The 13,864-nt window shown below is 42.9% G+C and overlaps 1 protein-coding gene across 1 annotated transcript in view; it reads right to left on the bottom strand.

Annotated features, from left to right (window-relative positions):
* WHRN (whirlin) overlaps window positions 1-13,864 on the bottom strand; it is a 54,749-nt gene that overhangs the window by 23,862 nt on the left and 17,023 nt on the right. The window contains exons 3-4 of the mRNA XM_015823327.1: window positions 10,809-11,024; window positions 4,014-4,139 (exon numbers count right to left, since the gene is read on the bottom strand). Of these exons, the coding sequence (XP_015678813.1) occupies window positions 4,014-4,139; window positions 10,809-11,024 (342 nt within the window). The remainder of the gene's footprint in view (window positions 1-4,013; window positions 4,140-10,808; window positions 11,025-13,864) is intronic.

The following is a 13,864-nucleotide window of genomic DNA, read 5'->3' as shown; positions in this document are numbered from 1 at the left end:
CATGAAACATCTGCAAGAAAACTACCAAGCTCAGAGAGTGCCAAGGATACCACAGTCCTCCTCCTTCTCCTCCTCCTCCTCCTCCTCCTCCTCCTCTCCACACACCCCACTCCTTCTAGCACTGATGATATTACTTAGTTGGGTCATGAAACATCTGCAAGAAAACTACCAAGCTCAGAGAGTGCCAAGGATACCACAGTCCTCCTCCTCCTCCTCCTCCTCCTCCTCCTCCTCCTCCTCTCCACACACCCCACTCCTTCTAGCACTGATGATATTACTTAGTTGAGTCATGAAACATCTGCAAGAAAACTATCAAGCTCAGAGAGTGCCAAGGATACCACAGTCATCGTCCTCCTCCTCCTCCTCCTCTCCACACACCCCACTCCCTTCTAGCACTGATGATGTTACTTAGTTGGGTCATGAAACGTCTGCAAGAAAACTACCAAGCTCAGAGAGCACCCAGGACCCTTCATTGCAACTCTGAGTTACAAATATTCTCCTTGATTGACGGTGACTCATTTAACCTCCCTTTCCAAACTGCAAAGCAACAAAAGGCTCACTAAATCACACACACACACACACACACACACACACACACACACACACACACACAAAGATCTAAATAAGATTAAAACTAATGAAGCTTGACCTTGACCCTGGATTTGGAATTGACCTGGTTAAAAGTCGTTTTCTCTCTGTTGTGCAACAGCTGCAGGGCCAGCTTATTAATCGCGAGGGAGAAGATTGATCAACTCCGACCCCAATCTCTCTCTTCTTTCTCTTTACTGGTTGAAATCCACTAACGGCCACTATTGACAAGGTCAACGGTTGGAAATAGCCTTCAGGGCTTCCTGCCACCTCAAAAACAAGGTGAACTCGGCAAGAGCCAGGGGAAAGAGAATCCTATTAAAATTTTTATGGCCTTCGTGACTCTGTATTTTCATACACGGGTGGCTTCCGAGAGAAGTAAGGGAGATACCTGAAAAGGAACCAGGTGGTCTTAATTCACGCTTTCGTAACCTTTGCATTGTTCTCCCTTGGCAATCGGGGGTCTACTATGGAGACAAGGAAGAGAAGGAACAAGGAGTTTTATGGGAAGGCTACGGAGACACGCCGGTCAAATGGCACCAGTGTGCGGTGTTTGCCTCCGGTGTGACAGCCAGCACATGAAAAGCTAGGTCACGATGAATTATTCATGGCCAATCCGGGCTGCAAGATTTACGTTCCTGCCTTATGACGGGGGAAGATATTTACTTCCATCCCAGAGAAAGGGAGAAGAGAAACCTTCTGCCAGTAGCCTCCCGTGATCAGATGACAAGCAATCTATCAGGTCTCTGCTAGGACAGCCTTTGTGGAAATTTGCAAAGAGGGAAGCTGGTTCCCGCTCCTGAAGAACAGCCGTCAAAGCAAGCAGCTATGTGCAATCCAGTGGCTATTCGATTCTCCACAATCGAGGGCATGTAACGTCTAGAATGACCTCCCTGGAGCAAAATTAGAACGTCAAGTTCCCGGTCTTTCCTAGAAAAACGGGGAGCTCCCAAGATGGATGAGTGTCCCTAAAAGGCACCACCACGTTTTCCCCTGTCCTTATTCCTGGTTCTTCTCCACATTCTAGCAGCCCCAGGGCATTCTGGTGAAAACTAACAAGAACAATGAATGAAGAAGAGAAGGTTTATTCTGTATTTTAAAAAAAAGACAGCTGTGTTAGTCAGGAGATAATGTAGGTGGGAGGAGCAGGAGATATGTAGAATCAGAGACAGTTCAGGTTACGTTGGACAGCAACCATCCCAGTCTGAAGAAAGGATCAAACAGGGAATTAGCAAGGACTCATTATATAAACACAAGAACGTAGAATAACAAAGTTGGAAGGGACTTTGGAGGCTTTCTAGTCCAACCCCATGCTCAAGTAGGAGATCCTGTGCCATTTCAGACAAGTGGCTGCCCAGTTCTCTCCTTAAAAGTCTCCAGTGATGGGGCACCCACAACTTTTAAAGGCAAACCATTTCACTGGCTAATTGCTCTCACCATTAGGAAATTTCCCCTTAGTTCTAGATCGCTTCTCTCCTTGATTAGTTTCCATCTGTTGCTTCTTGTCTTGCCTTCTGGTACTTTGGAAAATAGGTTGACCCCCCCTTCTTCTTTGTGGCAGCCCCTCAAATATTGGAACACTGCTATCATGTATCCCCTACTCCTTCTTTTCATTAAACTAGATGTATTCAATTCCTCCAACCGTCCTTCCTGCGGTTTAGCTTCCAGCCCCCTAATCATCTTTGTTGCTCTTTTCTGAACTCTTCCAAGAGTCTCAACGTCTTTTTCATATTGTGGTGACCAAAAGTGGATGCAATATTCCAGGGCAAGGTCTGACCGCCCTTGAAGGCCGTTGAGCTAGTCTTTCCCAGCAAATCTGCCAGTCTCGGGAGATTCCTGTATTACAGGCAGAGAACAATAAAGTAGCTAGTTTGAACTCTAGGCACGTGGGTCTAGTTATTTGTGCCTGACAGGCTGCAGGTAGAAGAATGATACAGAAATCTAGGCAGTATTCTGGGAGGGTCATTATCTCCTACTTGTAAGGGGACAAAGGAACAGATGGAATGATAACCATCAGCTGACGACCTGAAGTCATTTATTTGTAGGAAATAATATTGCTTATATACCCGAAGTTATCATTTCACATCTCTTTCCTGAGCCTAATGTTCTGTCGCCTGCTAGAAACCATTTGGCATTTTACAAAAAACAGGCAATTCTGTGATCCAGGGTATATAAAAAAAGAAATTTCCTTTGGGGCAGCTGGTGGGGGGGAGGGGAGTGTCAGTGGGAGACTAATGAACAAATGAACCGAAAATCGCCATTGGGGGAAAATGAAGAATTGCCATCCGCTCTCCTTGATTCTGCATTTTGTCACCTTCTGAGCCATTTGGAATGACAAAATACGAAGATTGGTTGACAACACTTCCAAGTGCAGGAAGTGACCTTGAAATAGGAGAAAGGAAAAATAGAATAGAATAGAATAGAATAGAATAGAATAGAAGCTGAAAGGGACCTTGGAGGTCTTCTAGTCCAGCCCACTGCTCAAGCAGGAGAACCTATACCGTCCCAGACAGGTGAATGTCCAGTCTCTTCTCAAAAATCTCCAGCGATGGAGCGCCCACAATTTCTGAAGGCAACTTCTGTTCCACTGGTTGATTGTCCTCACTGTCAGGAAGTTTCTCCTTAATTCCAGGTTGTTTCCCTCTTTGATCAGTTTCCAACCATTGTTTCTCGTCCTTCCCTCTGATGCTTTGTTGAATAACGTGACCCCCTCTGCCTTGTGGCAGCCCCTCATGCCTCTCCTATTTCTTCTTTTCTTTAGACTAGCCAAACCCAAGTCCTGCAGCTGTTCTTCGCATGTTTTAGTCTCCAGGCCTTTGATTATTCTCTGAATTTTTTTCCAAACTCTCAACATCTTTTTTGTGATATGGTGACCAAAATCGGCTGCAGTATTCCAGGTGTGGCCTCACTGGGGTTTTATAAAGTGATACTAATACTTTGCATGATCTTGATTCTATGCCTCTGTTCATACAACCCAGGATTGTATTAGCTTTTTTGGTTTCTCCTGCTTGAGCGGGGGGCTGGACTAGAAGACCTCCAAGGTCCCTTCCAGTTCTATTCTATTCTATTCTATTCTATTCTATTCTATTCTATTCTATTCTATTCTATTCTATTCTCTATCATCTATTCTATTCTATTCTATTCTTCTGCATTCTATTCTATTCTATTCTATTCTATTCTATTCTATTCTATTCTATTCTATTCCATTCCATTCCATTCCATTCCATTCCATTCCATTCTATTCTATTCTATTCTATTCTATTCTATTCTATTCTATTCTATTCTATTCTATTCTAAAGTTGACTTATCCTCAAAACTTTGTAGCTTGTCCAAAGCTTCCCTCAGCTAAAAGCCTGGCCAAGATGTTTCTACAGCATATTTATAGGGCCCTCTCGGACTCACCCAGGAGTCTCAGCTAAACTTACTTTCAAACCAGTGTTTTCCGCTTCCGAATCCTTGTCCACCCCTGTGATGTAAATCCCCAGGGTGTATTCAGATCCCCCTCGAATCATGAGACCCAGTGATCGTCCTTCATCCAACACAAGGTTGACCTGCACCAAGAAGAAAAACAAAATTCCACTGAACAGGTGAGAGAGACCCAACCAGGTTGGGATGGCAAATAACTGCTTTGATTCTGCAGCCAGGCTCCTATTGCTACAGCCTGCCAAGAGAAAAAAAGCAGATATCATTTTGATTAAAATTCCGGCTAAGTACAGCTTCGGCAGGCATAGGTAGAAGCAGCCACCTCCCCTCTCACTTTTGAAATATTATAGTAGAGCCCTTATTGACCAAACACCGCTTCGGGCTCTAAGATGAGATACTGCAAAGAAGCAGATCACTTATAGAATGATCCTTTTTTTCTCTCCTATAGTCTGGGGAGCAATTAACTGAGCCAGAGAGAGAGAGAGAGAGAGAGAGAAGGAAAAAAATTATACAACATTTTCAGGGAGCAGAGATCCTTTATTGCGAATCAGGGAAACAGAGAAGGATGTTCATTCCATATTAATTAGGGAGATTAAGAACCAGCAAATATTCTAAAGAAGGTCGAGACCTTGATAAGTTTAATCAGATCCGGAACGCTGGGACCTTGTTTCATTGTTTTGAAAAGCCCCACCGGCCCTTTGAATTATTAATGGGACAAAACAGGCATTTTTTTGGGGGGGGGGGAGAGATGCATTTTGTACATATAATTATGAGGATTAAAGTTGGAAGCGTAGGCTGCAATAGATAACGATCACAATAGCTGCTTACAAACCAGGTTTTGGCTTTCCGCCAAGCAACTGGAGAGGGTCTGTCTATTTCTATTTCAGCCACAAACTCCTTTAAAATAGGGAGGGGCAGACCTTGGCTGATCTCAAAATTCAGGAAACTGAGCTAGATTTGGGGAGACACGTAGGTTTACAGCCGGTGACAGCAACCAGTTGTATGTTTATGACCTTGAAAAAGGCAAATAAAATTGATTAGCGCGTTAGGGTTTAATTGGAAAGTTGAAAAACCATTTTGGCAGACGTGAGGAGGAGGAGGAGGAGGAGGAGGAGGAGGAGGAGGAGGAGAAGGAGAAGGAGAAGGAGAAGGAGAAGGAGAAGGAGAAGGAGAAGGAGAAGAAGAAGAAGAAGAAGAAGAAGAAGAAGAAGAAGAAGAAGAAGAAGAAGAAGAAGAAGAAGAAGAAGAAGAAGAAGAAGAAGAAGAAGAAGAAGAAGAAGAAGAAGAAGAAGAAGAAGAAGAAGAAAGAGTTGGCTGATTTGGGTTTGTCATGTTACTTGAACCCAGTCTTGATGGCTTATAAACCACGATACTGTTGCACCCAGAAACTGCTGATTCATTCAATAAACCATGTTAAATACATCATGGCTGGTTGAAGAGCCAGTCCTAGCATTCTGCCAGACGCGTCAGACCGCAACATTTTGGGTTATACATCCACAACAATTTGACCGTGCCGATGTGAACTTGGCGGCCACAGTCTAACCACTGACCTTAGCAAGGGGCATCCTTGATCAATGTCGACGTGTCATTCAGAAACCCAGATTTAAATCTGGTTTAAGCCTGGATTTACTCGCTCCACCTCCTCAAGCCTTCCCATCTCACTTGTGTCCTGTGCGTACCTCGTTAGCCTGGTGACACCAAGGCAGAGTTGCAGGGCATCTCTGCCCATCAAGCCAACTACTAGTAAGGAGGGTGCAGCTGAATTGGGGCTTTGAAAGACAGCCGCGGTCAGATAAATTGGCGGGAGGAGATCCTATGACCCAAGGGCCAGCTTTGAAAGCTCAACCTTGTCTTCCCGATCATTAAAATATGTAGCAGTGGCCTGCCAGATATGACACAGAAAAGAAATGGGGTGCTGGAACTGGACCAGATGAACAGATTCCAAAGATATCCTGTTTTTATCCAAGCTTGTGGGCTAATGTGGCCTTTTGGCGGAGCGAGTGTTTCCATTAACCCTCCCCTTGAGCGATTTAGCAGTCCTGATGAAGTGAACCTCAGAAAATAGACAGTATAGATCTCAACGTTGGAAGGACAGAATAATTGGAGGTTACCAGTTACTCTGACCTACCACTGTTCCGCCGAGGCAATCAGCGCTGAATGCATGGAGGTGGACTGCTCTGTGTATGGATACACAGGCTTGCAATAGATTCAACATTTGTTGTAAAATATCTAGTGGCCATACAGGTTATGGAGACTTCTTTGTCTCTTTTCCACTTGGCTGGAAATCAGAATACAGAATAATAGGGTTGGAAGGAACCTTTTTCCTCGCTCGCCGAGGTGGTGGCCAAACTAAATAAACCCAGGGGATACATCATTATGGAAGTTGGGATGAAGAATAACAGAATGACAGAGTTGGAAGGGGCCTTGGAGGTCTTCTAGTCCAACCCCCTGCTCAAGCAGGAGACCCTGTACTACTCCAGGCAAATGGTTGTCCAACCTCTACTTAAAACCCTCCAGTGATGGAGCAACTGTAACATCTGAAGGCAAGCGGTTCCACTGGTTTATTGTTCTCACAGTCAGGAAATTTCTCCTTAGTTCTAGGTTGCTTCTCTCCTTGATGAGTTTCCATTCTTTGCTTCTTGTCCTGCCCTCAGGTGCTTTGGAGAATAGGTGGACCCCTTTTCTTTAGAACCAGAAATACAGTGTCGGCTATTTAGATTTCATCTTCATAATGAAAAATTCCTGTCGCTAGGTTTTGTGCAGCATCCAGATAGTCAACCTACAGAAGCTGTGGGTCTTCGCCTTCATGAGTAGAGAAGACCTCCAGTGGAACCTTCCAATGAACCAGTGGAACCGCTTGCCTTCAGATGTTACAGTTGCTCCATCACTAGAGGATTTTAAGAAGAGGTTGGACAACCATTTGCCTGGAATGGTACAGGGTCTCCTGCTTGAGCAGGGGGTTGGACTAGAAGATCTCCAAGGTCCCTTCCAGCTCTGTCATTCTGTTATTCTTCATCCCAACTTCCATAATGAGGCATCACCTGGGTTTATTTAGTTTGGCCACCACCTCGGCGAGCGAGGAAAAAGGTCCCTTCCAACCTTATTATTCTATCTTCTATCTTCCATCTCTGGAGGCTTTTAAGAACAGACCAGAAAGCCATGTCTGATGGGTGTTTAATTGGTTTTCTTTCAAGTTTGAATTAACTGATTCTTGTGGCCCTTTCCGTTTTTTTTACTATTCCATGTCTGCTCTTTGAAAATTCATCAGAAGATCTCTTGTTCTCTCCAAGATGCTCTAGCTTGATCAAAGGAAGTAGAAAGGGAAAATAAAAGATGGGGACAGAGAACATTTGGGGGAATCTGACAGCTGTTGTCCAAACTCTTTTGAGAGGGAAGAGAGATGGATTTACTGTATACTGGAGCCCTAGGATGAAAAAAAAAGTCAGAACTGCTTAGAGACAAGGATGACGTGTAGAAACCAAAATCAGAAGCCACGGATAATTTTAGGCTTGGCATGAGGATCAGAAGGGAAGGTGTGTGTGTGTGTGTGTGTGTGTGTGTGTGTGTGTGTGAGAGAGAGAGAGAGAGAGAGAGAGAGAGAGAGAGAGAGAGAGAGAGAGAGAGAGAGAGAGAGAGAGAGAGAGAGAAACCAGGAATAAGAGGAGACAATAACCATGGGGAAAACGATCGGTGGAGAGTGTCCTTCTCTTGAAGGGACAACTGCAAAAAAGGGCATCAATTCTTGGCTTTATTAGTTTGTTTGCAAATTCGTTCCAGTTGTCTTGCTGAGTCACGCTCTTGCTGATGCTGTCAAATCTCTCTCTCACACACACAAACACACACACAGAGAGCACAATCTTTGGTTTGGAACACGACAAACGCAAGCTTTCATGCTGAGTCTTGGCAATAAAGGAAAGGGAAAAAAAACCAAAACAAAACAAAAGGCAACTTTTCCCATTTCTAATGGTTTTTTTTTTTCTTTCCCTCCCTCCTGCTCTGAATGCTGATGGAACGTATGGGTTTAGTTTTGCATAATTATGCAAAGGGCCTTTATTGGAGGCTTGCAAATAAGAGCTGGTTTTCTGCTGATATTCCATCGCTTTGCTTTGTCCTCTGAGGGACGGTAATGTGAGCTCAATTGTTGATTTCAGAGGAAGCTGTTTCAAACTTAATTTTCACCGGCCCTAATCAATGGCGGTTCAAGCCCTCACTGGTGCAGCTTGCCCTCTCTTTAAACGGATCCCTAATGACTGTTCAGATTTGTTTCTACCGTTCTGATTAGTTTCTGTTTGGATTAGTTTCTACAGTCTTAATTTATTTCTACAGTCTTGATTTGTTTCTACAGTTCAGATTTGTTTCTACAGTTACTAAGACTAAGAATGGCCGCAGGAATTGGGGATGTCCAGTTTAATGAAAAGGAGGACCAGGGGCGATATGATAGCAGTCTTCCAATATTTGAGGGGCTGCCACAGAGAAGAGGGGGTCAAGCTATTCTCCAAAGCATCTGAAGGCAGGACAAGAAGCAACGGATGGAAACTCATCAAGGAGAGAAGCAACCTGGAACTAAGGAGAAATTTCCAGACAGTGAGAACAATTAACCAGTGGAACAATTTGCCTTCAGAAGTTGTGGGAGCTCCACACTGGAGGTTTTTAAGAAGAGACTGGACAACCATGAACAACTACTTCTACTTCTACTTCTACTTCTACTTCTACTTCTACTTCTACTTCTACTTCTACTTCTACTTCTACTTCTTCTTCTTCTTCTTCTTCTTCTTCTTCTTCTTCTTCTTCTTCTTCTTCTTCTTCTTCTTCTTCTTCTTCTTCTTCTTCTTCTTCTTCTTCTTCTTCTTCTTCTTCTTCTTCTTCTTCTTCTTCTCCTCCTCCTCCTCTTCCTCCTCCTCCTCCTCCTCCTCCTCCTCCCCTTCCTCCCCCTTCCCCTGTTTACAGTAGAACTAGGTCAAGATTTTTTTTTAATGGCAGCTAGTTATGATTAGAAGGGAAGAATCGTAGCAAATACCTAGAGAAACATTTGCAAAGTTATTTTTTTTCAAGGGATAAAAAGAGAGAAAGGAACTTGTGTCTAGAAAAAAAATGTTTTGTAATTTGCCTGGCTAAGAATAAACCTCACATTTTTAACCCAGAAGATTGCAATGTCCGTTTCTAATTCTGGAGATGAGAGCTGTCACTTGGATGTGTGTGGAGGGTTTTTTGTATTTTGTTTTTTGCATTTTATGCTAGCGAAAGAAAAGGACCTTGCACGTCATTCCTGAACAACCTTTTCAGGTGCAATTAAGGTCTTGGGAACCTATTTAAATAAGCAAAGTCTCTTAAAATGAACCACTAATGAGTCAGTCCTTGCCCTCTTCCAGAGAGCGCTGATGAAAAATGCCCTCTCTGATGCAAACTCAATTCAGTTGGTCAAAGATGTCATGCCCGCCCTCCGGTTAAGGTAAGACAAGCTATTTCTGTAGAGCAGTTTTCACGCTGGGATCCTACTTCCTTTTCTCAAAGCTAGAGAGGCACGGAGGGAGATGGAGGGAGGAGGCCTAGCTTCCTGCTGTTGAAATTATAGCTGGGCCTGGAAAACCAACCGACTTTCCTTCTCCAAAGTGGAAGGGGAACACCTCGTTCTCTCAAAAGAACAGTTCTGGTTTCGAAGCCATTGTACATCCACTTAGAAGGCCAGCGGGATGAGATGGGATCTAGAAGAACGTAGCTCAACTGACTAACTTGATTCTCTATTCTCCACTAACTTTGTTCTCCAAAGCTCTTGAAGGCAGGAGAAGAAGCAATGGATGGAAAACTAAGCAAGGAGAAATAGATAGATAGATAGATAGATAGATAGATAGATAGATAGATAGATAGATAGATAGATAGATAGATAGATAGATAGAGATAGATAGATAGAGAGAGAGATAGAGAGATAGAGAGATAGACAGAGAGAGAGAGAGATAGATACTGTAGATAAATACGTAGATAGATAAAGATAGATAGATAAATAGATAAAGATAGATAGATGATAGATAGATAGATAGATAGATAGATAGATAGATAGATAGATAGATAAAGATAGATAGATGATAGATAGATAGATAGATAGATAGATAGGTAGGTAGGTAGGTAGGTAGGTAGGTAGGTAGGTAGGTAGGTAGATAGATAGATAGATAGATAGATAGATAGATGTAGGTAGGTAGGTAGGTAGGTAGGTAGGTAGGTGGATGGATGGATGGATGGGTAGGTAGGTAGGTAGGTAGGTAGGTAAGTAGATAGATAGATAGAGAGAGAGAGAGAGAGAGAGAGAGAGATACTGTAAATAAATAGGTAGATAGATAGATAGATAGATAGATAGATAGATAGATAGATAGATAGATAGATAGATAGGTAGGTAGGTAGGTAGGTAGATAGATACTGTAGCTAAATAGGTAGATAGATAGATAGATAGAGAGATAGAGAGATAGAGAGATAGAGAGATACTGTAGATAAATAGGTAGACAGACAGACAGACAGACAGACAGACAGCAATAGCAATAGCCCTTAAGACTTATATACCGCTTCACAGTGCTTCACAGCCCTCTCTAACCAGTTTACAGAGTCAGCATTTTGCCCCCAACAATCGGGGTCCTCATTTTACCGACCTCGGAAGGACGGAAGGCTGAGTCAACCTGAGTCAATTAAACTGATGTTCTGAATCGGTTGGCAAGTAGGAGCCGGCTTGGGGTAGGTTCACGCATTCCTCATCCTCCAGTGTGCTAAACATTGAGAAGGGCAATTAGGAAAGCAGAGCTTCTAGTCCTCACCTTTTTCTCATCCCCTTCCTGAAGAAGTTGAAGGTGGCTCCTTTTCTCACCCTCCTTGCCCAAAGGACTGCTCTGATGCTGGATCAAGCCAACCGGGGGAGAGACACTCCGGCCCTGGGGGTCCACCCAGGTGTAAATGTGGTTGGTTCTGTAGCCGCCAGGGATGCGTCCCGCTGAATGGACGGTCAGGTTGAGTTTTTTGGAGCCCTTGAGCACCTGGGGGTGGGGTGGGGGTGTCAAAGAGAACGTTTACATCAGTAGGTGAGAGTAAGCAGGAGAAAAGAGGCCACTTAATTAAAAAGCAACAACATTTCACAGCTCCAATATTTTTGCTGCCAGTGTTAAGGAAGTGTGAATCTCAAAAAAACAACAACAAAACACTGTCTTATTTGCAACCCCTGGGCAATTTTGGTGAATACTGAAGGAATCTTCTGGAGCTGTTGGTAGAAATCCTGTAAGAGTTTTTATCTGATTTGTCTAAATTGCAGAGGCCATGGGTCCCTGTCTTTTTAATAGGAACACCTCAATTAATTCCTTGAATTAAGCAAACCATAATTTATAGAGAGAAACTTTTACATCACTGCTCCTGCTGTATTTTTGAATAGAATATAGAACAGAATATAGAATAGAATAGAATAGAATAGAATAGAATAGAATAGAATAGAATAGAATATGGAATGGAACAGAATATAGAATAGAATAGAATAGAATAGAATAGAATAGAATAGAATAGAATAGAATAGAATAGAATAGAATAGAATAGAATAGAATAGAATATGGAATGGAACAGAATATAGAATAGAATAGAATTAGAATAGAATAGAATATCTTTATTGTCATTGTGTATCTCACAACAAAATTAAGTACTCACAACAAAATTAAGTTTAATTTAATTTAATTTAATTAATTAATTAAATTAAGCTTCTGCTTGAGCAGGGGGTTGGACTAGAAGACCTCCAAGGTCCCTTCCCAACACTGTTGAGCTGCGGGATCTAATAAATCTAATAAATAAACAAATCTCAGTGGCAAGGTCTCTTTCATCAGAATCATCCCCCCGAAAAGCAAGAAATCCTTTCTGTATGTGTGTGTGTGTTTTTTTAACATAATATAATTATTGTCTTATTTGGTTTGGTAACCGCTGGCTCTCACAGCTTCGTACCACCAAATATTGTCATTTTCAAACAGGGCACAGCTCGAAATTACCCATCTGATTGACCAGGAGAATCTCTTCCCCTGCAACACAGATAGAAGTGCCAGGCTGTGGGTTTGTTTGGTTTTTTTTGAACCACAAAATGCACCACCAGCAAAAGAGCAGCCAGAGTTTTGTCCTTAGAAAAGTAATATGGCAATTAGAGATAATGTCTAAATTAAAGACCGGATTCCAACAGGCCTTAGATTTATAATAAGCAATCGAAGTTGCACCTGTTTAATTTGACGCCCATTTGTTTTAACCGAACGGGCTATAAATTCAACTGTCCTCACGTTTCAGTGTACAGTAGATAAAAGTTTGATTTTTCTCTGCTCGAGGATCTAAATAAGGTGGCTGTCGGGTTGGAGAGCCTTTAGAATTTAGGTGGATCAAAGATAACAGAGACGAGTGTTCTCTTGAGCAGGGATAAATACATTGATATATTCCATATGTGGCGCAGTGTTCTGCAAACTACGGATAGAAGGGAATATTCGCAGCTCAAGGTTGAACTGTGGGGTCTTTAGTGCTGTCTGAACTTGATGGTTTTCTTGCAGATGTTTCATTACCCAACTAGGTAGCATCATCAGTGCTAGAAGGGGGTGGGGCTATCTTGTTTTTATATAGTTGAGAACCCACCAAGAACAGTCCTCCTCCTCCTCCTCCTCCCACACCACTCCTTGAATTACTGATGATGTTACCTAGTTGGGTATTGAAATCTCTGCAAGAAAACCACCAAACTCAAAAGCACCAAGGACCTCACAAGTCCTCCTCCTCCTCCTCCTCCTCCTCTCCCTCCCTCCCTCCCTCCCTCTCTCTCTCTCTCTCTCCAAACATTTCTTGTAGCACTGATGATGTTACCTAGTTGGGTATTGAAATGTCTGCAAGAAAACCACCAAGCTCAGAAAGCACCAAGGTTCCCACAGTCCTCCTCCTCCTCCTCCTCCTCCTCCTCCTCCTCCAGTGCCTTCTAACACTGATGATGCTACCTAGTTGTGTAATGAAAGGTCTGCAAGAAAACCACCCAGCTCAGAGAGCACTCAGGACCCCACAGTTCCACAAATTCCCATTGCTCGCGTTCACTGAACGTGATAAAGACGGGAGACTAGAAGAAGATGAACAGCGGAAAACTCTCTGGTTTTCATCTGGCGCATTTAAATAAATCTGAGTTGCAGGTTCGGATCTGCGTTCAGCCCCTGAACCTGTTAAACCTCACCCATCGTTTCTCTTTTTCTAACCTCCACAAATCCCAGATTTAGGGAACCCTGAGGTCTTGAGCCTGTTGCAGGAAGAACTGAGTATACATGGAAGGTCCTTTCCATTAGATTGTTTTAAAAAACCAGTCGCAGGTTGGCTGCGGTCCCATTGACAGCAATGCTGCCTTGGTTTTTACTCCCAATAGGATCGCACAGACCTATCAAAGTCCTCCAGGCCCTTTCCTCTGCCCCAAACCTCATTGTCATCCAGCTCACTAGGAACTTCTCATCACCTGGCTGAGCAGCCGGGAACAAGATAAATCAAAGAAAGGCTAACAGCCAGATGGATTTCATTAGTCCATCCATTTCTTCTTTTAATTATGTGTCAGCTCGGTTACCGTGTAAGTAAATGCCTGTTTGTTTGTTTTTTAAAAGGGACAGAGAGACAGACAAGACGAAAAAGGATCGGATCCTGAACATTCTTCTTCTTCTTCTTCTTCTTCTTCTTCTTCTTCTTCTTCTTCTTCTTCTTCTTCTTCTTCTTCTTCTTCTTCTTCTTCTTCTTCTTCTTCTTCTTCTTCTTCTTCTTCTTCTTCTTCTTCTTCTTCTTCTTCTTCTTCTTCTTCTTCTTCTTCTTCTTCTTCTTCTTCTTCTTCTTCTTCTTCTTCTTCTTC

The sequence above is a fragment of the Protobothrops mucrosquamatus genome, unplaced genomic scaffold (genome assembly GCF_001527695.2).
Source record: "Protobothrops mucrosquamatus isolate PMUCROS unplaced genomic scaffold, P.Mucros_1.0 scaffold1836, whole genome shotgun sequence".
NCBI classification, from domain to species: domain Eukaryota; kingdom Metazoa; phylum Chordata; class Lepidosauria; order Squamata; family Viperidae; genus Protobothrops; species Protobothrops mucrosquamatus.
The sequence above is the reverse complement of the archived record's forward strand: the minus strand, read 5'-3'. Positions and strand labels throughout refer to the sequence as shown.